General features: G+C 35.7%; 1 protein-coding gene across 3 annotated transcripts in view; it reads left to right on the forward strand.

The window, feature by feature from the left end:
- Window positions 1–24,408, forward strand: part of LOC100745016 — a 127,082-nt gene that overhangs the window by 97,478 nt on the left and 5,196 nt on the right. For all 3 annotated transcript variants that reach the window (XM_003489560.4, XM_012385733.3, XM_012385734.3), the window contains exons 2-4: window positions 10,698–10,743; window positions 15,194–15,326; window positions 24,063–24,169. In XM_003489560.4, the coding sequence (XP_003489608.1) occupies window positions 10,698–10,743; window positions 15,194–15,326; window positions 24,063–24,169 (286 nt within the window). The remainder of the gene's footprint in view (window positions 1–10,697; window positions 10,744–15,193; window positions 15,327–24,062; window positions 24,170–24,408) is intronic.

The following is a 24,408-nucleotide window of genomic DNA, read 5'->3' on the forward strand; positions in this document are numbered from 1 at the left end:
TGCATCCATAAATATAACTATGAAGATATGTGTTGAATTAAACATAGTGAATGATCAGAATTCTTTAACATCGACATGTATTTACGTTCTTGAATCGTTGACGTCATCTGGCGACGTTTCGTGCCCCTTTGTCGCAATCGTAGATGAATCATATTCACACTAACCGGCTAATGAGTTCAAGCGATATGCCATTGCACGAATTGCTCCACTTTTTTTAGTTACATGAGTGATATAACACTGACTTCATTGTTTCTAGGTGAATAACACAAAAACTATTCATAATAACACATTTACTCTGCAAAAGTTATACCGTTACCTTCCTGTCTATATCCTTTTGTGCATTAATGAAATATATTTATTAAAGCAATTAAATAGCCAGACTGAGGATATTCGTATAAATTCATATTTCTACAAACATAAGCATTCATATTTTTACAAATATGAATAAATCTACAATCTTGTAAACAATGTAAAATGTATGTATATATATTCTCGCCACTGTATAATGTATAATACGGGTATGTTACGCACAGATACACATAAAAGCTTTAATAGAACGTAAACCACAAGCTCAAGTTTAGATTTCGATGGGGAAGAGTGCTAGGCGCTGGCCTATCGAAAGATATTGTCATGTTCGAAATTCCCAGACGTTGGTCACGGTGAACACGAACGAAGAAGGCCACCGGCAGAGGTTATCGGCGACGAAATGAATTCCTAAAACTCAATTAACCGTAGCCTTCTTAACCGGCTTAACGAACGAGACGAGCCGAGTAATGAATGATCCCGCAGGATACACCTTGTTTAGTAGTTTTGGTACGTAACCGGTCAAGCCGAGAGGACGAATCTCTCGAACACGATATCCGCCCTAAGAGCCTTCGGGCTATCCAACCCTTTTAAGTAGACCTAAGTAAAACGCCAGGAATGCGGGGAACAACTCGATGGTGCTTGATCGACAGGGTAAGCGATCCGTTTTCTCGGTGATTCATCGCCGGCTATTTCTGGTGACACCAGCCATGAAAAAATATACGCCCGTAGATTAAGAGAAGCGACACGTGAGAATTACGTGGCCGATGAAACTATGCCTTTGATTGTTTGGGAAACAAAACGGTCTTTGATATCGCAGGTGTTGAAACTGTGAATTCGGTGAAAGTTTCGAGGTTTCAGATTCTTACGAAACGGTTTAATATCTTCGACATGATGGTTGATAATGAAAAGGAGCAGCTAGGACCTTGATATTTCGAACGAATGCGTGAATTTTATGAATTTAGAATTCTAATTAATATCAGATGAAAACCAAAAGTTTCGTCATTTTTAATATTAGTTATGCAAACGAAATCCGTCTCTTTTTTTTTAATAAATATTTTATCATTCATTTATTTGTTTTCCTTTTGCATCGGTTCTAGTTCATTCAGATAACAAGAAATTGTTTCCTGGCTCGCCCAAACTTGTAAAAAAACTTTCTTGCTGAATTCGAGCAGAGTTTTCATTCGCAGTCAGAAAGATCAAAATTACAACTCCGAGGTCTCCGATACCATTTGTCATGAATTTTATTCGTTATCGCTTCTTTGCTCCAAGCAAAACAATGATAAAATAGATAAAAACTATACTAAGTAAAATGATGCGCAAATACAATACATTTTACAAACACCGTGTATCACGTACACTGTAACAAATTAATAAATATAAAAATAAGACGAATTTACGTTCTAACTGAATAATGAATAATGAATATGTAATATTGAAAGTTATTTTCCATGTAACCAATAGATTAATAATATATACTAAAATATTAATGTTATATCATTCCCTCTATTATCATAGGTATCGAATCGTTGTTTTTCTATCGGCGATCGAAGAAAAAGAGAAAAGGGAGTGACGAGGAGCGTGTCAGAATGAATGTGACGCCGGCGGAATGTCGCGGCTCCGTAGCAAAAACCACGTCGTGTACTCTTCTCGCGTGTCTCTTCTTCTTGTTCATCTTCTTCTCCTTCTCCTCTTCTTTCCTCGTATTCCTCTCTCTTTCCCGTCTGCTCCAGGTTGACTTCTCGACCGTGGAACACTTGACGCACGAGGACGGTCCTCTATGTAACGTTCCAGGATGCGTTCAGTCGTTGCTCGTCTCCTTAGCCGTTCCACGTAAGCCGTTCGTCGGGCGACGTCGACGGCTACTATCTGCCACTTCACGTTGCCACCAGTCTCCAGTCACGAGTGTTCTCGTCGTGCAACGGAAAATGGTTGGTTCAATCAACGAGATAATTTGCATGCCGCGCGTACGCGCCACGGAAAAAAACCTCCGTGATTGAGTTCTACGCAACCTGGCGTCTTATGTTACTAGTACGGCCCTCTTGTGCAATAATAATTTACAAACTAATAGTATTAGTATATATCGAGAAGTTAGAAGTTGCAGGTTGCAGATTCTTTTTTCACAATTTTATTATATTTCGTTATAATCGGATAATGTGTAACTTGCTTCTAAAATACGTATCATAGGAGTTATTAAATCACAAGTTATCTGCTAACTTGTAACTTGTAACTTGTCGATTTACTGAAATTATTAGGTGGTGAATTATCGCGCAAAAGAGAGATCTCGATGATGAATTTCGTGACGCTTCTGGTGAAAAAGTGGACGAGTTGACGGCATTTTTCATTTTTCGTGGAAAAATTCGTTCGTTTCTGAAAATCGAGTTTTCGTGCGAACTAGACGAATGAACGTTACGAAATTGGATAGACGAATCTGGTGTACGTGTAGTTTTTTGTGGAAAAATGACGAAGATCTCTTCGTGGATGTAATATATACGTACAAAGTAAACGTCACATAAATTCGAAATAAGTCATCTAGTAACATAATGAGATTAGTCATCTTTCACAACAGTGGTTATTGCTGTATCTTAGTGATACACACGAATTTATGTGTTATCTATCGCAGATAGAATGTCTGATGCCGTTGAACGTGTTACGATTATCACGTGGTAATAATTTGCCAATTGCTGTATTCAAAAGCAACAGTTTACAAGTTATAGGTTATATACTTTTGTTATACGAAAAATTTCATTATTGTACTAAAATTTCCTGGTGGAATTTCAGTTATTTTATTATCAAAGTCGTTATCTGTTATGTAAGATTTAATTAGCGATAATTCGTAACTTGGAAAAGTGTAAAATGGGCTAAATATTAATTCAATTATGAAAGAAGATTCTATATAATATTTAAATTAAAATGAATCTTCATAGAAGAGAATAATTGCCTAATTATTTTTAATTATAATTAACGTGTTAACAGTGCTTCGAAATACTAGATGTTGCTTGCTTTCTCGATACTGTGATATTCAAATGCTAATCAATACAACAAGCACGAATCGTGGACAGGAATATTTTATGGTAAAGCGGTAAAGAGTGTCGAAGGTATTAAGTCCCATTTGAGCTAAGAGATAGGGTTTTACGACTACTATGACAAGTTCAAGCGATAACGCGCTAGTCTGTTAACGCGAGACTACCTTTGGGAAATATAGCTACACGATCACGAAATTCTGCTGTAATATGACTTTTAGATAAGTTAACATGCTTGCATGTTATGCATATCATTTTTCCACACATATACGAAATAATACAAATTAAAATTGGAAAATAACTTAAAATATCGTCGAATTAAAATACTGTATTAAGATATCATATTAAATTAAAATGAACGAAACATCCAGCGAATAGAACACTGAATATTCGCAATAACAATATCCTGAAAATATCCCGTTACAAGGAATTATTTCAACTTAGCTATCTGGCCAATTTTACGGTCGGTTGAATACATTCACATATTGATCAAATGTCACGGAATCGAAAATTGACTTATCTGTCATGTTTCTGCGCGTAGACGCAAATTGCCAATGATACGTATCGGGTCACAAATTGAGTTTGTAGAATGATTTGTGGTAGGCTTTTAGCAATGGAATTTATAGACGTTCGATCGCGCGTATTACTCGCCGACGTTAAACGAACCGCTGCCGATACGGTGGAGTAAAGATCGGTCACGACAATTTACCGGTGCCGTCGGAAATTCATTGACACGCGTGATTTGTCGCAAGCTACCACGCTTATTTAAGAAACATTCCCGGGTTTGCTATTGTCGACGCAACACCAGGTGACTTTTTCGTGAGTCGAATGCTTGGCGGGGCATTCATACGAGCCGGCTCGTGCTCCGGTCACTAGAAAGGCAGTAAATTTGATGGTTTCTTCAATGGAGACGTCCGTGTTTTTCTTAGGCTTTCCATAACGATAGAAACCTTCGAAGTGATCAATTTGTCATGTGGAAAATATGTGCCGTTGAAGGGCATGATATAGAAGCGTAGATATGGAAGATTTTGTTAATTTTAAAACAATTTAAAGCATTTGTTCGCGTAACGCATATTCTTCTCTTGGTTATCATTATGGAATGATGATATCGGGAAATTAATTTGAAACAGAAAATTAGTACCCAATTACTCAGCCATTTGGCAATGAGCAAAATTGTTCTTTTTTTTATAATTTAACGAACAATTTTTAACTCTTTTGTAACGTTAAGGATGACACCCAACATCAAATTCTACGTGCATTATCGATATCCTCTTATAGATGCAGCGTATATTCAATTCACGTGTTATCCTAGCAAAGTTCATTAAGTAACATCGGGGCGAGGAACATCGTCTCAGAAGAATGACCACCAAGACGACGCTGTTTGTCAGGATGGATGAAAGAATCGTCATCCACGACATCGACGCGGGGCATTTAGCCGACAGGCGGTGTCCAGCTGAGAGCCATCGGCGTCGGGTCGGTAGCCGCGTTTTTCATCGACGAGTCGGGGCCTATTCAAGTGTTGGCAGTTTTTCACGCGGCAGGCGACAAATATCCCCACTAAAATCCCCCTTTAGATGAGTCCCCACGTGGCCGAGGATGTCATGCCGGATTGTACCCTCGGCAGCATTCATCGTGCTGATCTCGCGTCGGTGACAGCAAACCGCGCAACCAACTTGTGTCTCTTTTCCGGATCCTGAATCGCAATCGTCTAAGTCTAGTCAAAGTTCCTGCGCGATACTCGTCACGGAACGAAATTAAAAGTGATACGTACAACTAAACGCAAGTGATTCGTAACGTGTGCATAAATTTTCTTTCGAATTCGACTTTTAATAATTCGTCCTCGATCATCCTTAATTAAGTTACTACGAAGTGACTTTTCAATGTTCTAGTCGTAACTGTCGATTCTAGTCATCGTTGCAAAATTTGGTGACCTAGTCCGTTCGATTTAATCTTGTAAAGAAGAACAGTCAACCACTTGTTTAGCAACGACCCAAAGATACGAACAGTTTTACCTCAAACCAATTTCAGCGTTTGTTCATTACGTCAGCATTTACGAGGCGATTGACATCGATATGACATAATCCCGATTAATCCGGGCAAATTCATAGGGAATCTCGATACGTTAGCACTTATAGAAGAATTCGTTTAAACGTCGCCGAATTTATATACCTTCTATGAATCAGTTGCGCGAGCATTCAATATCTCTGACTTTACGAAGATTTGTCGAGTGACGTACTGTTGTTGTGCTTTTTTAGGATTTCCGATTGAAAGCATTCCGAAACGTTTAACAATAAACGTTTAATGTGTCATTAACCGAACGGACGTATTCTACTGTGTGTGAAATTTATTGATCGTAAATCGTGTCAGCTTCTTCATAAATCTAATAAAAAGTTAGATGATCAGTGATCTCTTGAATAGACGATTAAAAGAAAATAATTCAGTCTTTGAGTCGGATCAGTGTCACGATTCTTCTTACTTAGTGCATGGATTGAGATGACACTTCAGAGTGGTGACGCGCAGATATGTTTAAGGCGATTTGGTGAGTTATGACAGATTTAACGACGTATTCAAGTAAGGTAGGAAATATTGTCCGTAACCAAACATTACTTCTGTCGGATTAATAATCCCTTTTGTATGGCTAATAACTTGTTTTTGTAAAATATATTAGTCACACGAAACTATACAAGAATGTGATATGAACAAGAATTTATTATGTTTATAAGTTGTAATTGTAATTAAATAGAATTTTAATTGTATTGAATTTCTAAAAAAAATTCAGACATGAATATTGCAACATATGAGATACATATATTTTTAGCAAATTCTCTCATATACTTATTAATGATATATATCAAAATTAAATTTAAATCATAGTACTCTACATTTTTTAACTAAAAATTTATTTTAAAAATCCGATAACTGAGTTTTCAAATTATGATTAGAAATAAATGATCCTGAAGATACTACAATTAAAAATGGTAAACAACTGTTAAAACTGTTTTTCTGATATGATAATTTAATAATGAATTGATAGATATCGCATGCCGAAATTACTTTTGTGGGAAAAAATTGTACAAAAAATTAGAGATCGAAGGTGTTATCGAAATATTATCGAACAAAAGCACTTAAATGCATGCTTTGAATCTTGTGACGTACGTCATGGAAGTCTTCGTAATGGCGGAATCGCCCTGAAGACCCACCTTTGCGTTCGGCCTCGGTGACTCCTTCTCGTCAATACTAGAAATACTGGAAATACTGGATTTTTCACGGAGAGCATGCTGCTGTTTATTACAACTGGTGCCACATAGTCTACGCTGTTAGAAATTTTCCTTCTTAACATCCTTTCCCTCCTTCCTCGTGTCTACCAATGAAACACCGCGGTTTTAACATTTTCTCCGTTACGTAATGACTGGTAAGAAATTTCAATATTAATGCATCCCACACCTTACAGTGTGACAGATACCGTCGTACCAAAGTATAGTAAAATATATTCTTCTATTCATCTTGATCCATGGCCGTTAACAAGATGGTTAACCTGCGCTGTCAGCGAAACGTTACCGTGACTAGTTTTACAATTATACGAGCCAATATCACGATAAATAGAAAACTTACAGATATTTCAAATAGAGAATGAGCAGTATACAATGTGTAAGTTCGAAAAATATCATTGTTACATGAATAATTCGTAATATAAAATTGTAGGGAGTCGTTGTGACTTTTAAAAATTGTGTAGACTATGGAAATTTCAAAGAGCAATGCAAACGTGATCGTTAGACTTCAATGTTCATTCATATTATATTCATTCATACTTAGAACGAAACATCGTTTTCTTCCATTGACAATTGAATTTATAAAGTACGAATTTCGTAAGTGGAGGAATTTCATTTGGCTTCAAATTTTCGTCACTTTTATTTTCATTCTTTGTTTTGCTGTCGTATGTATTATTCGATAATAAGGATGCCATTATGTACATATTACCGTTTCTGCACATTTTTGATGCATCGTTCATTTATGGATATCGTTATATTCATCGTATTTTAAAAATACGCTCGATATATCTTCATGATTTTCCATAACTCTAATTCATTTTCGACGTTTGTGTATGAAACGCACATTTTATATTCGATGAACTACTCGTACAATTTCCGCAGCGATGGTGGTAGTGCAATTAAACCACGAAACTTGAGTCGACAACATTTGCTACACCACACTGCACATTATAACTTGATGTATGTGTATCGTTCCGAATGCTCGATGATAAATGCATGAAAGCATCGCATAAATTTTATGCTACAATCGAACCGTGTATCTTCTTTGTCTCAATGCAAAGAGTCTCAATAAATACGTATTTATATATGTAAATGTATAATGTTTTTCAATTACATTCCGTATGATATAAAGCTTTTGAAGTTGACATTGTCATACGGTGTAAAATATTGTGCATTGCATTCAAAGATATTATTATATTTAAAAACAGAGCTTGTCTTTTTTGTGAAGCGTGTCATAATATTATGAATAATGTATGACAAGATCGTAATCGTAACTTTTCTTTGTAACGATCAAATGTTTATTAAATATAGCATAGGCTGTATATGTTGCCACAGCTATAGATTAATTTTAGATAAAGACAAATGACGTGTGCAATTCTGATAGCAATTTTTCTATAACAAATTTTTATAATATACAGTGTTCATGTCAAATTTGACTTAATTTTATATGTGATTATTATTCGAAATAAAAATTTGGAACCTATTCTATACTTGTAGCGCTCTAAAGTGCAAGGGAAGTATTTTCAAATCCTCCATTATACAAAAAAGAAATAGAAATCAGGCACATCACGATTTAATTAAAAATAAAAAATAATACTATATATAAAATTGTTCATGATACGAAGCAGATACCAAAGTATCGTTCTAAAGTTCAGTAATTTCAACTTCAATGATATCAGAATTAGAAAGATATGGATATCGATTCGAATTATTCTTCTTTATAAAAATTTGATCGATTATACGTATTTAAGAATATCCAATCCATTTTCCAATTCTAATTTACGAATCGTCAAAATGAAAAAAAAAAAAAAAAAAAAACAGTAACCTATTCTATACTTGTAGCGCTCTAAAGTGCAAGGGAAGTATTTTCAAATCCTCCATTATACAAAAAAGAAATAGAAATCAGGCACATCACGATTTAATTAAAAATAAAAAATAATACTATATATAAAATTGTTCATGATACGAAGCAGATACCAAAGTATCGTTCTAAAGTTCAGTAATTTCAACTTCAATGATATCAGAATTAGAAAGATATGGATATCGATTCGAATTATTCTTCTTTATAAAAATTTGATCGATTATACGTATTTAAGAATATCCAATCCATTTTCCAATTCTAATTTACGAATCGTCAAAATGAAAAAAAAAAAAAAAAAAAACAGTCAAGATATATAACAAAAAACCTAGCTGTCAGAATCGTGCATCTCATTTATCTTCATCCAAAATGAATTTACAAGTTTTCGACAAAAACCAGCGAGTAATTTCCAATCTCGTAATGCACAAATAACAACACCGCCGTATTTCTCTCTTACACGCTAGTGAACACAATCGAAAAGTATCTAAGTTTCCGAGAAAATGAAATTACATCGTGTCGAGAAGTAACAGTTCCCAGACAGTTCGATAGAAGGGTTTACTATCGTTTTCTACGAAGATTCAGTTGACGTGGGCAAAATAAAGTAAACGGTTTAAGAGCATTGGCGCGGCAAACGGAATTCCTCGGCAGTGCATCGCAGCGCATTCGAACAAGGTAGGCGGGATGATGCGAACGAAAGGAACGGTTTGGTCCACCCCGCGGCTCCATCAGCGAGCCAATAACCCAGGAGAATTAAAGTGAACGGGTAATGAACGTTCGCGACGTCATTGCTGCCGCGCGCCGGTGTTGCTGGTCACCTGTGTTCTGTAACACGAGATGCATTCACATTACGCAACGAGTTGCAGCGGCTCACCACATGTATCTCGTACGCAACTGGGTTATTATTTACAACCCGTGGCGTTCTTCGCCGTTACTTTTAATGTCCACGTTTCCCGATTTCCTATTTTTCGTAATTCACAAACCCACGACATTGATAGGATAACAATGTTGCTACGGTGTTTTGATTGAACAGCAGAACTAACGACACTGTTGCGAATGCAGAATTTTTCAGGACAATGATCAACGAGAAAGTTTATAGACCGTGGAAAGTGAAACCAACTTCTTTACTATATAAAACGATAACGCGGCCATTGATGCGAAATTATAGCTTCCGGGTGATCGTATGTTTACTCTGTTCTTCAGATTTACGTACGAGTAGACGAAATGTCAAGAATGATAGGTATAAAAGTTATTACGTGTAATCAGTATATTTTTGTATTTTCCTATAAGCGCATAAATATCCGTAGTTAAATGATAATGTAATGACTGTTTTTGCATATTATATTTTTCTTCTTATCCTTCAAGCTTCAAATTCGTCTAAATAATTGCACATACCGTCGCTATTTATTTTCTTATTTTCAGATTTTATTAAATAAAGTATAAGTATGAAGATACGATGGTTATCATTTTCATTCTGATATTATCTGAACAAGTGTGGAAACAAGGAGAATAATTATACAGCTTGCACAAGCAATATGTGATTTGCTACAATCTTTTTTATCATGTACAAGATATAATTACAATTGTTTAGAAATATCTGTTGAGAAAATAAATATTCTTCCAGTTGAGAAACTCACTTTCTCTCCAATCCGGGAATCATTGACACTATAAAAGAAAACATTTACGGAAACTTCTAATCTGATAATTCTAGCTGCAATAATAATTTATTGTAAAAGATACAATATATTTTTTCTTAAACACAAACTAAAGAAGAAAAATGACGCGAAGCAATATAATGGCAGTAACTCTGTCACTTGAAGAAATATTATTTATTTTGGAAAGAATACAGAATCTTACACAGGCTACAATCTGTCCGACGTAATTTGGTTCCACCGCTAATTATCTCATATACGTTTTCCTTATCTGTCAGAAACGATCCACGGCTTCCTGTGCTTTCAATTTGTACTGCTACTAATAGTAACCTCCGTCGGTTAGGACTCTACTCCATAATCACGCGAAATTTATTTGCATACTATAAATCATACGGAGATCGCGAACCATTAGGTTGCGTGCTACAAATTGAAATATTGAAAATGTAACAGCAACAGCAAATACCTGCCAGTCGCGAAATCATTTCTCTTTACTTATGTCTTTATATTCAGCATACGTAGATTAAATGGTTTTTATTTATCTCGCGTTTCCGGCAGAAAAAGCAATAATCAGTGTGAATGTTCTTGTTTGTTGCAGGTTACCACAGCTTGCCGTTTTAGCGAAGATTTTGTGCCTCCTGATGGTAAGTGACATTTTCTACATTAAACAATGTTATAATTTTAGTCAGAAATTTTTTTAATGATATTATGTGTACATAATCTTAAATAACTCTTTAATAAATAATGACATGATCTTCGAGTTGAATGCTCTCAAACATTCACAACGTTGCTGGAAACGAAAAATAAACTTTTTTGATGTAACTATGAAGTAGAAAGCACATTAACTGTAGAAAAGTTCATGTACCAAATCTATATTTTCCTTTTATTTACATGTTAACTTTCGAAAAACTTAAAAAATGCAGATTTATGATACTCGTAATAGAATAAATTCAAATATTAAAAGTATTAATATTCAATTACTTAAATTATGCTGTACAATTGTATTATGTTCTCATTATTAATCTCGTATTTATTATGTTATCGTAAAATTTTACAGACTTGTCCGCTTGTATTTCATTTCGATAAAAGAGACGAATATATAAATCAACACAAAATTATACTTTACATTTGCGCTAGAAGACGTTAGATACTAACTTACGTCTGGAATCACTTTAAAATATGACATTATTAATAGAGTTATCAATATTCCAGGCATAAAAATCTCCACGATGGAAATACGAATCCCAAATGATATATATCTCTTGTATTATCTATGTATCCAGGAGAGATACGACCGTTCCAGTTCCCCACAATTACATTCAAAAAAGAATACCAGCTGCCTGAAGTGTTTTCACGTTATGTTCATAGTTTAAGGGAAATACTGCTGCCCCAGATACGTTGCCTCTAACGAGCCGTGTAAAATTTGAACGAGGGCTTTGGCCACGTTCGTGCGGAATCCGTAAACTTGCATACTTATTCGATGGATACAAAAGCGGATACGTGCCAGCTCTTTGTGTATGAACGGTGACTAGGTCAGATCGGAGATACTCGTTGCACGAAGAAGCCGAGTTTCGACAGGATTGCATGTTAAAAATCGTTCTAGGACTTTGAAAATCGATGATTACGTTCACGTGCATTTTACTTAGTACAGTTTAGTAATTGGTTCTACAGTCCGTTACGAAAGTCTACATACACGTCAAGTTTTCTGTATTTGTCTTATTTATTGAGGAAAAAAGGGACAAATTAGAAACTCACTTTTTAACGGAGTCACGTATACGTAAATATCAGCACAAAATTTGCTGAGTATATTAATTGAGTTGAATGAATGAATTGAAAATGAATTTGCCCAGTATATTAATGGATTTCCTGAAGGAATTGATACTTCCTCCTGAATACCTTCTTTTAATATGTGTAATAAATTCCGTTATTTTTTAAAATACGTGTTCACATAATATAAACTTGGATGCTATAAATATTACGCTACAGCTAACATCTTTATTATAATATATCAAATTTAAAAAATGTACGTGGACTTTTGCAAGTGACTGTATGTAATCAGTGGTACGCCTTCGAAGAAGTCAATTTATGGTCATTTGCAGTTCTCCTTGTCGATTCCAATTTTTTTTTTCATTGAATGTCGTGCATGATTGAGTGTCCGTCCTTGTATAAACCGTCGAACTATACGATTCAACGTCTTGCACATTTTTTAGCCGGTACACGTAAAAGTATTTACCTTGCAATTTGGGTCCCCATTTCGCACGAAACGAGGCTATCTACATCTATTCTCGTTGCAATGGTCTCTTTCTAAGTTCGAGTAGTACGTTAAAGTATGCAGTAAACTTTTCTTTCGACGTTTCTATGTTCCAGCTTCCGTACTTGAACTTCGTCCATTAGTTCAATTTCGAAGCTTACTATCGTTAGTTCAAGCTTTCGTGTACGCTAACTTCGATAAACTTGATTGCATCGTTAATTGAGCTATTCGAGAACGATTAATGGCTTTCGATAAAACGTGAACGAGCCGAATAATTATCGAAATAATCTTCCAAAAGTGATTTCGTATCTCCTAACTAATTAATGTTTCTCTTAATAATTATTTTAAAACGATACCGACTGAAACTTTGTTTTTTATAATTTATCAGAATATGCATTTTTTTTATTAAAATTACAACGATTCAGTACGATAAACGTAACACGCGTGAATACAACGGTTATCTATAAATATGGGAGATCACAAGTTAACTAAAATTTATTGAATTGTTTTCTATTACCTATCGAATGAATCATATTTCATTAACATGCTTCAATTTTTCCTACTTCATCATTAAGTAGCATAATAAATCAATATGTAACTTAAATATAATAACTTCAATTGTGTGAGAAACGAACGTTGCATATTCTGCTTTAGCGCGAATTATGATCTACGATCGATAAAAGGCATCAAGAACGATACAGGACGATAGCTACGATAGAATTGTTATGGACAGAATCGAATTTAAACGAAGTTTATGTGTCTCCAGTAGCGGTTGCGAGTAGCGCGATAAATGGTTTGTCCAATAAGTAATTAAACGAGTACGCGTCGATAAATTTAGATATTTCTTAGTGAAATCGTTCTCGAGTAAATCGAAATTAATACAAATGAATAACTATAACCTCGACGATGCAACAGTTATGTGAGAATTTAATGAACAACCAACGCGTAAAATTGCCAAGACGTTTCATTTGCGTTTAGAATTGTTCCCTCGCGTAATTCTCAAAAGACTTTTACAACAACCGCAATACAACATAGGTTCGTCGTAATGGTGACGTGGAATTAACTAGAAAATTGAGAGTTTATCGTTAGAATATATAATACTGCAATGCGGCTACGTGAAAATGCAATGGTCGCGTGCAGCAACCTCGTTGTTAGAAAAACTGTTAACCACAGCCGTATGTTTAACGTTTAAAAGATACGAAAGCAACGGGTTTATAGTGGTTAGTCTTATCCATACTTTCAACCGTGGTCAGTTTCCAAGAGAAATTGAAACAGTATAACTTCTCATCGTAAGGTTCGGGTAATATGTAAAAGTTATTGACTAATTTTAACAGATTAGCATGTATGATCATAAATTAATATTTTTTATTACGCTCAGGCTTTTTTTATGTCTCTCGTCGTTTATACGCGTGTGTCAACGAAGAGATTTAAGTCGGCTCCATTAAAATTTCTGATGAGATACCTTTTTCACAAGTTAACCAAAAGATAATATGCATGTAAATTTACTTGCAATAAATATCACGAAATAACCATTCAGAGATATTTTCTACTTTATAAAATGTGTATATATATACAGATACGAATTTTATTTTTAAGCGAACGTATTGTGGGAATTAAGTGTACGATTTTACGTAATTAATTGAATATTATTTTTATATTTAGGCCAAAAGAGAAGTACTTTATGATACTTTAACTGTACAAAGCACCTACTTGGCCTGACAAGATCTGTAGTCTTGCTATCATAACGTTGTTACGGCGCCATTCTTGGAATAAAAGAAGTGTCAGATTCTACGACCATTAATGGACAGCTCGTGTTCGCTCGTTAACAAATCTTGTCGGTATTCATCTTTTGTGGTCTCTGCTGTAACGACGTTTCTCTATCTTTCTTCGATGCCTTGTGCATTTTTATTCTCACGAATGAACCGCAAAAAGGTTCCGCGTGAACGACTCAACGAATGATTCGATGCCATGATATGTGAATCTGTCGTAAAAATGTTCTTGCCCGCAGTCGTGAAGGAATTGCGACGTCTTTAACGTTTTCATGTTCGGTCGTCGAACTGGAAACATCCTTTGTAAATTCCTGTCTGCTATTTTATCCTTTTCAAAATATGTACTAAAAATTGATTGTCTATTTTAACGATACTGCTGCCATTTATCACTTCTTGAATAACAAGTAGCGATGGTCAATCTTGCGATAATATACCGATTTACATTCACTACTGTTTACAAGTATTTGAACACTTTCAAATTGACGCAAATACGCAACAATTATATTTCAAATATTGTAATCCTCTAGACAACTAACAAAATTCTTTGTTTCTTTTATGACAGAAAAGAATGATGCAAAAATATAAGGAAACATAATTCTATTTAATAAAATGGTTATTCTTATTTCGATAAATTTCTTTAATTTCTTTTTTAAATAAAGCTGCGACAACTTCTTTGGCATTCCCTGTACATGTAAAATAGAGATCAGGAGTATGTATGATGAAGTTGTTCTAAGAATTTAATGAACTTTCTACTTACATTTATATACACGAACATAAAAACGAAATTCATATTGTAGTAAAGTTATTTACAATTATGTTACCAATATATGAAATAATTTTCGGACATCATTTCTTAGTAAGAATTAATTTTTAGTTTTTACTTCCATCGAATTGGTTAACAAAGCTTTATATTTCTAAATAGAAATGTCTGATTTCTTTCATCGGTTCGAACATGTAACTTCCTCATGAATTTTCTTTATTAAAATGGACAAGAATTCCGATAACATACTCGTTATAATTTACGATTGGTTTTGCAGAGATTTAGACCGGTACAAAATTGTTTGTCGGTTGCAGGTGGTGATGTGCGGGGCGGTGCCGGCGATGGTGCGCTCCGTGAGTCTCTATTCGACTTGCAGCAGCGGCAATGTTACCGTAACTGGCCGCACGATCAAGGCCCTGGGACGCGATGATCATAATGCCCCTTACCGTAAGTAGGATTTTAATGAATCATGCTACTTTAGCAGAAGATCAATTGTCTTGCATTTTAAACATTCGACTTATTCTACGAATCTTCTTTTCATTTTATCGTGTGTGAAACGATAAATTTATTATACCTGAATAGAGTAGTGAGCATATAATTAAGAAAAATTTTTATGCCATATTTAATTTCATTTAGTTTTATAATCACAAATTAAACTAAATTAAGTTTAATTTGATACAAAGATTTTCCTCTATTTGATAACTTTGATTACATCGAATTTACTATATAGAAATTTTCTCTATTTATTTACTCGATTCAAGTTGAATTTGGTATAGAAATTTTCTCCATTTATATGTTCTATTCCTTTAATTGTATTCATAAGGATATGAGTAGACACTGCGACTTTGCGTAGACACCTGCAATCTACTAGTCAATAATTTCTTAAAACCACGCCTAAATAAACCTTTAACTTCGTATTTGTAATGTCATATCATATCGCGGAGACAATAATTTTAGCTGTTACGCTAATAGTCGATCTACATTTACGGTTTAGTAAATCAACGTGTCCATTGAAAGAATAATAATCGCAGTCGAAGCGTATCAGCAACATGTATATGCTAACTAAGATGATAAACTAGTGAAAGGCATGTAGAATTGGAAGTCTTATTCATGGATCGACCGAGTATAATAAAATTTATCGTTAACGATTGGAAACGAGAGCAGTCACGCGACACCAGCATTTAAACGGCTTTCGAATAAATTCATCGTCGCAACGTGTGCAGTCATTGTACACAGGATAGGTCGATTGGTTAATTGAATCGAATCGTACAGTTGGCTGACACGAGGCACTCGACCGTGACGTTATCTCTTCCGATCGATAGTTCTCTAGACCAATGAGGATTCCGAACGATAGATTAATAGTAGATACTCCTTCGAAGAAATAAAAGTCTAAAGCTGTAGCAGTAAAGATCTGAATTTATAGGGATTCTTATCGATCGACCTAAGGTCAGGGCCTTATCTCGTTCGCTTTCGCTACCAAGCGCCATCGTGGGTCCCATCCGATCTCCGCTTTTATCTTTACGAACTAATAACCGAACTCGATTTCCGCGAAGTATGTTAACCTACACCAAAGGAAAAGCTACGAAACCAAGTTAAAGCAAAGCGATTCCGTTGCCTCGTTTTGTCGCGATTGTTTTCGACTAGACGCTATCTATCTCGTCACTGGCTCTGTCCAGACGAATTCCTTTTTATGGTTATTTATTAGGACTATCGTCGTCATGCCTGCACCACAGTTCATGGTCATTCCCCTAGGAATTCAGTTTAAGATATTAATAGCAGCTAGAGAGAAAAATTTGTAGTCTTAATACCGCAGCAATTCCTTACGAAGGAAATTTATCGTTCCTTGCTTATCGGGACGTATGGACAAGTAATTTCACGACTAATTATTCCAAAATCGTATCAATCGTAAATGTGTTAAGAAAGAAAATAATTAATAACTTGCAGTGACGAAGAAAGCAGTTCGTTGGAATTGAATGAAACATTTTAGAGTGAACAATTTACTCGAAGCAAATTATGTACTCAAATCCAGAAACAGTTGAATCCTTAATTTGGTCGCTTAGACTTTGTATATAATTGTATTATAAATTAGTTTTTCAAATCTCTTTATTTTGGTTTTATAATTCTTAGGAAAGTAGTGGAAACAAACAACTATTTTCACTATTCTATTGATTACCGTATAATTATTCGAATAAATAGAGAGAATAATTTGTTAAGCATGAGGAATAATTATGCGGATGAAATATTCCTCTACAATGAATTTACTAGATCAATTATCTTAAATGAATATCTATTCGAAAACATTCGAATACTTCCCAACTCTGCAACAGAGGCACAGTCGTAATCACCGTTGCGAATATGATTTCGCGGTATCTTGGAATTTCTAAAGGTATTCGAAGGCACGAACAAGCTGTCCGCCCTATCCGCGGCGTGAGCGCGAGGCGGCTCCTTTTCTGACTCTCAGAAACGAAGTAGGGGAGAAAAGGAAGGTCTGAAAGGAGGGAAGAAGGCTTGTGCAAACAGAGGAGCCAGTTTTCGCGCCGCACGCTGCGCCGCGTCTGCACCTCCCCGAGATCCATCACCTTCGTCCACCTCTTCCTTCTTTTTCCACCTCTTTCGTCTCCTGCTGCCACCGCTGCCGTTGCTGCCGTTGCTGCTGCACTGCCTCCACCTTTTCCTTCTGTTACTCCGTATCTCCTACCTCTCTCGGCACTTTACTCTCGACAACGAGGCTCTCCGGACCGACGATTACTCAAGCTCCATTCGTGAAATGAACCGACTCGACTCGCGCTGCACGAGAGTTTCAGACACCGTGAGAGCGACCTTGAAGCTTTGGACTTTAACTGCCGGCTAGCGGCTTCGCGAATTCCTCCTGCGTCGGCGGATACGAAAGATAATTAACCTCGCGTGGAAAATTGCTTCTTTGCATACTTGTCGCTAATTAGGTACCTCGGTTTTGAGAATATTGCATCGTTTTGTAAGTTGGATAATTAGGAAGGAATAGTTTATGAGTGGCTATCGCTGTCTCTGTAGCTTCCTTACTTATGAATAAACCGACGAATAAAGATCTACTTTATGTAAAAATTCTATTTTAAAATATCTGTGAAACTTGAATTAGAGTATCACAATAGCCATCGTTAGCAAAGTACGAGAATTTTCTGAAATTAGGTTTGTGCTTTCCAATAAATTGATTTAAATACTGATTTAAGTAAAATAATACGATTGAAGATGCGATAACGTAATTAAAATTGCAGATAAAAAATGGCAAATTGATATGAATTTATCAGTTGATTTCATATTTCTAATACCTAGTAAGTATTTGATACGTAACATATCTGTTCAATGAACCAACAACTATATTCAAAACGATAATTACAATCAACGATAAACACTAACCGTATACTGAAAACGCGTAATCTACGCGTGTCAAATATAATTCGATAATAACTATTATCGGCGTTAAGACAAATAATAATTACTAACTCGTTATTATCCGATTGAAAAGCAGAGTGACATTCCCCGATCCGTATAATAGTCGTAATTACATCGATCTCCATAACATTTTTATCACATTAAACAACCTTAATCGCCCTACGAACTCCAATTTTCTTAAATGACTAGCAGCATCTCCAACAGTTACGATATCTTTCACGTAGTGAAACTTTGAAACGAAGAAGAAATCTACGAGAATGGAAAGAGAAAATGAACTCTATTGGAAAACGAAGAAAGAGAGATAACAACCGCAGCGGCGTTCGTTCAGGTTGGAATTTAATTATTCTAGTCGTGGAGAGCTGTGATTATCGCGTCAGTCGAGCAAATCAGGGTTTCACCTGTCATAGTTTTGACCAGCACTGGGACAACCGGTATCTATATGTATTCTTCTCATTTGCGTGCCGTTGTAATCTCGTGCGTTCACGGCGGATGCTTCTGGCCGAGGAGGACGATCCCGTGTATCGGCCAATCGTGCGTTTAGGTGTTAACGACAGGAACGCTATTATACGTGCCAGGCTTATAACAAGAACCGCGGTTATAACCGCGTTTTTTCCTTCTTTTGCACTTTTTTCCTCTGCTTACGCGGTCGGTACCGGCCTGCTCGCTTTCGCGTCATATTATAGCTTTCATAACGCCGACGCCGCGAAATTGTGGCGCTGCAGTGGTTCTCAAGCAATTATTTATCTCGTGAAAAAATATCGAAATTTTTCTTAATCGATTTTTAATTTCGTCGATACCTTAGGATTTTTGTATATTTTGTTTCTTTTGCATTTTACGATCGGTTATAATGGCAGAATTTCTTTGTAACAAACGAAAGATATTTCCGATGAACGAAGATTCGGGGGTACAAGGGTTCCTATAGAAAAAAGCTATTAGTTGCGAACCTATAACGAACAGAGAATCGGTTCCTGTATCGCGAAGAGCACGTAGAAGTAATATATGGGATCCATTCTTCTTTCCTTCTGTCTCGCTCTTTCCCACTTATGCGCTGGGCCCATCCTACCAGTTATTATCGGCGGTAATCGTGCCTAAAAGCCGGTGCCCGCTTTTGATTAAAATTGGCTTTTAATTCATTTGGCAGCCTCTAATCTCGTGGCGGCTCCGATCAGAGGAAACAAGAGTGAGGGAGAAGGGGATACTTGGAGAACGGAAGACAGAGGTTCGAAGCGAAACGCAACATTTACTTGCTGCATCTTCAACCCTCTGCCTGATCGCCTTATATGATATTATATGTATATCGGGCTTAAGATTATAAACTATCGATTGTATAGATGGTAATTTTTATAAATTTTCTTTATTTTTTTAAATAAATCCATTTGTTTAATGGACTATATCTTATATACTTTTATTTTGTTTCGTTATTACCTACCTAGGAGGATTTTAATATAACATAATCGAAAAGAGCCTACTAGATTCAAAGATGAAAGTTGGGGAAGTTTTATGTCAATATAATTATTACGATAAGTAATATTTTAATATTTTCAATATTTTAGTATTATAAGGAGCAATGTTTCGAAACATTATTTAAAAAACTAAAAATCTCAAAATATCAATGAAAGTTGATTGACTTTTGTAACATTTCTTGGAAAACAACGCTATATCTATTATATCTAGGTACGTGTATATAAAATGGTTAATAATGACCACACCTATCCCGTCTCTTTATTTCAATAAATTATCTATTTCAAAATAAAAGATTCATTTTCACAATATTTTTTAGTTCTCGCGTTCTCCATTTCTAATTTTCATGAATAACTTCTTTAACTATACATCAGAAATAATATTTGATACGTACGAAGAAAAGAACTACTTATGATAGAATTGAACGTTCAATGCCAGCCATATCTTCGCACAATTTCCTCGGAACTACGAGATATGCTTCGAGTTGCACGCGAAACTTGGTTGACAAGCTTTCAAGGAGAAGAGAGATTACTTAGCAGTTGGTTAGACAAAACATTGCAATCAGTGTGTCGGTGACGCCTGTCTCGAGTCATCGTACGTCTGGCAAGTTACTAACAAACGCATACAGTCGTCACTGTCCCGAGGAACGTTGCGCCGTGCCGGAACGATCTCACTTCCCTTATTTGATAACGATAAGCATCATATCAAAACGAACCGTCGAAGTTTCGTCGCCGATTGCTTCGACGGCGACTAGGTATCGGAAGTATAGGAGTTTGGTAATGGCTAACTGGAACGAGCAAACAGCATACATATATCGTCTCCGGAGTTAGTGGTATTAGTGTCAGGTTGTTATCGTCATACTTTTCTCCGCTGCTACCACGCAGGTACATACACATCGTGTTTCATATTGGAAAGCGGACGTCGCGAAACGGAACAGGAGGAAAAATTCTGGCGATAGTTTCAAACTTGTTTTGCCATACTTGTGACGGAACTTTATCGCTGATAATGCCCATTATATTTCCGTATTCGTCGATTTCACGGAACTATTTTTAACTGGCAGTTCGGGTAATTTCCGATTCGATAGCGGCTTAAACGATGCTTAATGCAATATATTTTCGTGAAACTTTTTATCAAGTTCGAAGAAAACAACGATATTCAGCTTTATTATGAGCCGTTGATAACATTATTTCGATATTTTTATGGCCCTGGTAACAAATTGAACCAATTCAATCACCTTTAGAACGTCGGATATTAAGTTTGTCCTGTTTCGCGGGTCAAATGATATTGTTAAATGAACTGGGCTGTACTTTGTATCAACCATTATTTACGCAATATACGAAATATTTACTAAATGTATGTTTACTCTAATTAATGTATAATTCCTATATAAATACATCTTCAAATTAATTCTAAACTTTACCAATGTAATCACGATAATTTTGTCTCATTACGATCCTAATGAAATTTCAAAAAGTTTCGTATAACAAACATAAGATATTCATAAAAATGTTCCATAGTAAACGTTTAAATGTTTTCGAGGATTACTGCATTTAATTCTTAATTGAATTATCGTTCTTTGTTAATTATCACAAATATAATGTATTAATATTACCGAGACACACTTGACTTATAAACGTTAATCACGGAGAGAAGAATTTTCGTTTACTTAGATAAGGTAAATTTAGTAGCTGAGAAAAGAACAAATTGACCCGCTGACTAAGAGGGATGTTGTCGCGATAGACATCCGCTGAAAGGTGAATTCAATTAATTAAGAAAAGTGGCACAATTAATTGGCGCGGAGTATAGAGCACGGTAGGTTTGCCGAAGAACAGTCTCCGATTAAGTCCTCTCGTGCTTTTTCTGGTTCCTGAAGACTGGTAGGAGGCGGTGAGAGAAAACGAAATGTAAAAGGAAAACGAAGGAGGGAAAGAGAGGCGAGCTAGTAGAGAGAAAGAAGGACTTTACGAGGCAGTTCGGGGACATTCTTGATTTCGATGTTGGGAAGGTACCCGACGAGAACCACTTGAATTTAACGAGGCTCCAGCAAATGGGCCACCCTGCAGACTTACCTCCTTCCTTTTCTCTACGTATGATGCTTATACCCATTCTCATATGGCCCGCAAACAAAGAAGCCAGAAAAACTCATAATCATGACATCATATTTTATATCGTCAAGCGTCTATCAATTAAGAAACCCCGTCTCATAACGGCGGCGAAAATTTATTATTTTTGACGTCGGGAAATTAAGCTAATGCGGGTAAATCATATGAACTTCCTTTATGTATGAACATATTTTGATTTGGGAAATATTAGACTATAATTTAGATTTTTTATCTATAGAGAATGACTCAAAAATATTGATCAAACGTTTGATAACTATTAACCCCAACTAGTAACATTATTAGAACGAAGCTACCTTTCCTAAAAATTATAAGACTCAATCTTAGTTTCAACCGAGTTGGTAATAATAATTTATTATACTGGCCACTGCAAACAATTAATTAAAGAAAATAGACAAGATATTTCTTACATATTTTCGAATTTAACTAAATTCCTATATCGATGTCTATCATTGACTTCATCAACTTCGAATAGCGATGTGTATCTTGCTTCGTTCTTTCCGTTCATTCGTTATAAAACTTTTCTTAACAGTTATCAAGCATCCACTTAGTTTCTGTTTAATTCTTGCTAAAATGTTTGCGAAAACAGTTTCCATCTACATTATCACTGTGAACTAAGCAAGGTGCACAACCCCATTACATGCATTCTTGAAAGTTGCACATCTTCTTCTTTCAAGATGGAGACTCTCGCGTCTAGTTACTACTACTAATATCTAAAAGAAGAAATAAATAAAACTAACAATTTTAAATATTAATTCTCTGCACTCTGTATACCAGTTACACTTATTATACAATCATTTCATAAGTCTGAATATTATACAAATATCTAATAAATATTATAAATATCGAATGCACAAAATTACTAAACTTAAATTCTGCCTTACAAAATATCTTCTTCTCTTCAAAAATACTTTCATGTTCGTATAAATTTCTTAAAGTCATCGTATTACTTTCCACAGATATGAAGATAACGACAAGAACTCAGGCAATTATTATTTTTTCAATTCATGGAACACTTTATTCTAGAAACATTGTTATACCTAACAATAGCATAGCATACTGTAAAAAAATGGCCCTGGGGAATATATCATGCAGTGAAATCTCTCTGAAGGTGCACAAATAAAATAATCCCGTTACAAGCACGATATTCGTGGTACAGCCGTTTCACAAGCATTCTATTCTTCCAAATGGTAAGCTCGAAAGCGTCGGTTGTGCACCTGTAAGCCAGCCCTTTTTTCTTTTCTTTGGTTATCCGGAACAAAGGACGCCTACTTCTCGGGTCGGCAGAATTTCGTAATAGCTGGTGCGAAAGAAAAAGGGAGACACGCCGTTGCAGCAAGCATAGCGCAACGTGCACGGTTCGGGGTCGAGGCACGACAGGACCCGCTAAGTGGCAAAGTACACACCGGTCGGTCTGTGCCTCCTTCATTAGCACCAACTAGCCTCGGCGGCAAGCTTAGCCAACCTTTTCTTCCTTTCTCAGTGCCGAAGAGTGCCTGGAAGAGGGTCTCTGAGCATCGATGTAGGTACAACTCGCGCTATAAACCTCGACGAGGTCTCTTCTCGGAAATATGCCAGCTCGCATACCGAACGCACAAAACGGTTTACCTCCTGTATCCTGCGGTTTGTCCCCGATAACTAATGCCTTCGCCTGATTTTATAAACTCCATTAGTTTTCCTTAGGTTACTCGATTGCCTCTTCAACGCGACGTCGTTCATGAGGTTAACGCGAGATAGTTTTAACTGAATCTTTTGGAAATTCATAATTCGTTAATGGCTATTGTTTTATTTTATATTTAAGATATGCAGATATTGGATTGTGGAGATGAGTAGAGTAACACTAGAACTGCCAACGACCAATGATATGAAAAGTATATTATGAAAAAGTATATAATGAAAGAGAAAGAAGCTTTTATTTGTACATTTTAGAGAAAATTGTTCAAATCTTCGAAAGTATACGGCTGTAAATCTATAGTTTCCAAATGAATAGTTAGTTATTTCGTGATTTTGAAGTGATTCTAGGAATTTGCAAAAGGAATTACATTATATGTAATTCATCCTGATTGATCGAAAATTTATATTAACTAATTGATTCATAGTAATATTCATCAGTTCATATTGTGTAATTTATTCAGTTTGATAATTGAATTTGTCTTTGCGTTTAATGTTACAGAAAAACTTACGACTCAGTCCGAGGACTTCAGTAGGAAGTTGTACATCTTCGCGGAGAAAAGCCAGCGATACATTTGCTTCAACAAGCGATGGAAACCCATCGGCCTGGTAATTACTTGCCTACCAATTAGTAGACATATTTCATCAACGTGAAAGAGCGAGTAAATTTATAGGCATTAGTAAATGCACCGGATTGTACGGTTCAGACGTTTATATTCATCGCTCATATTATCCCTTTACCAGTGGCTACCTAGAAAACATCTTCGCTAAAAGTGTAATTTGCGAGTGAAAATATGAATGATTTCAATCATTAATGTGTTTCTGGCAGTTAGAATACAACGGTTTTT

Source organism: Bombus impatiens, unplaced genomic scaffold (genome assembly GCF_000188095.3).
Source record: "Bombus impatiens unplaced genomic scaffold, BIMP_2.2 scf_0344, whole genome shotgun sequence".
Lineage (NCBI taxonomy): Eukaryota > Metazoa > Arthropoda > Insecta > Hymenoptera > Apidae > Bombus > Bombus impatiens.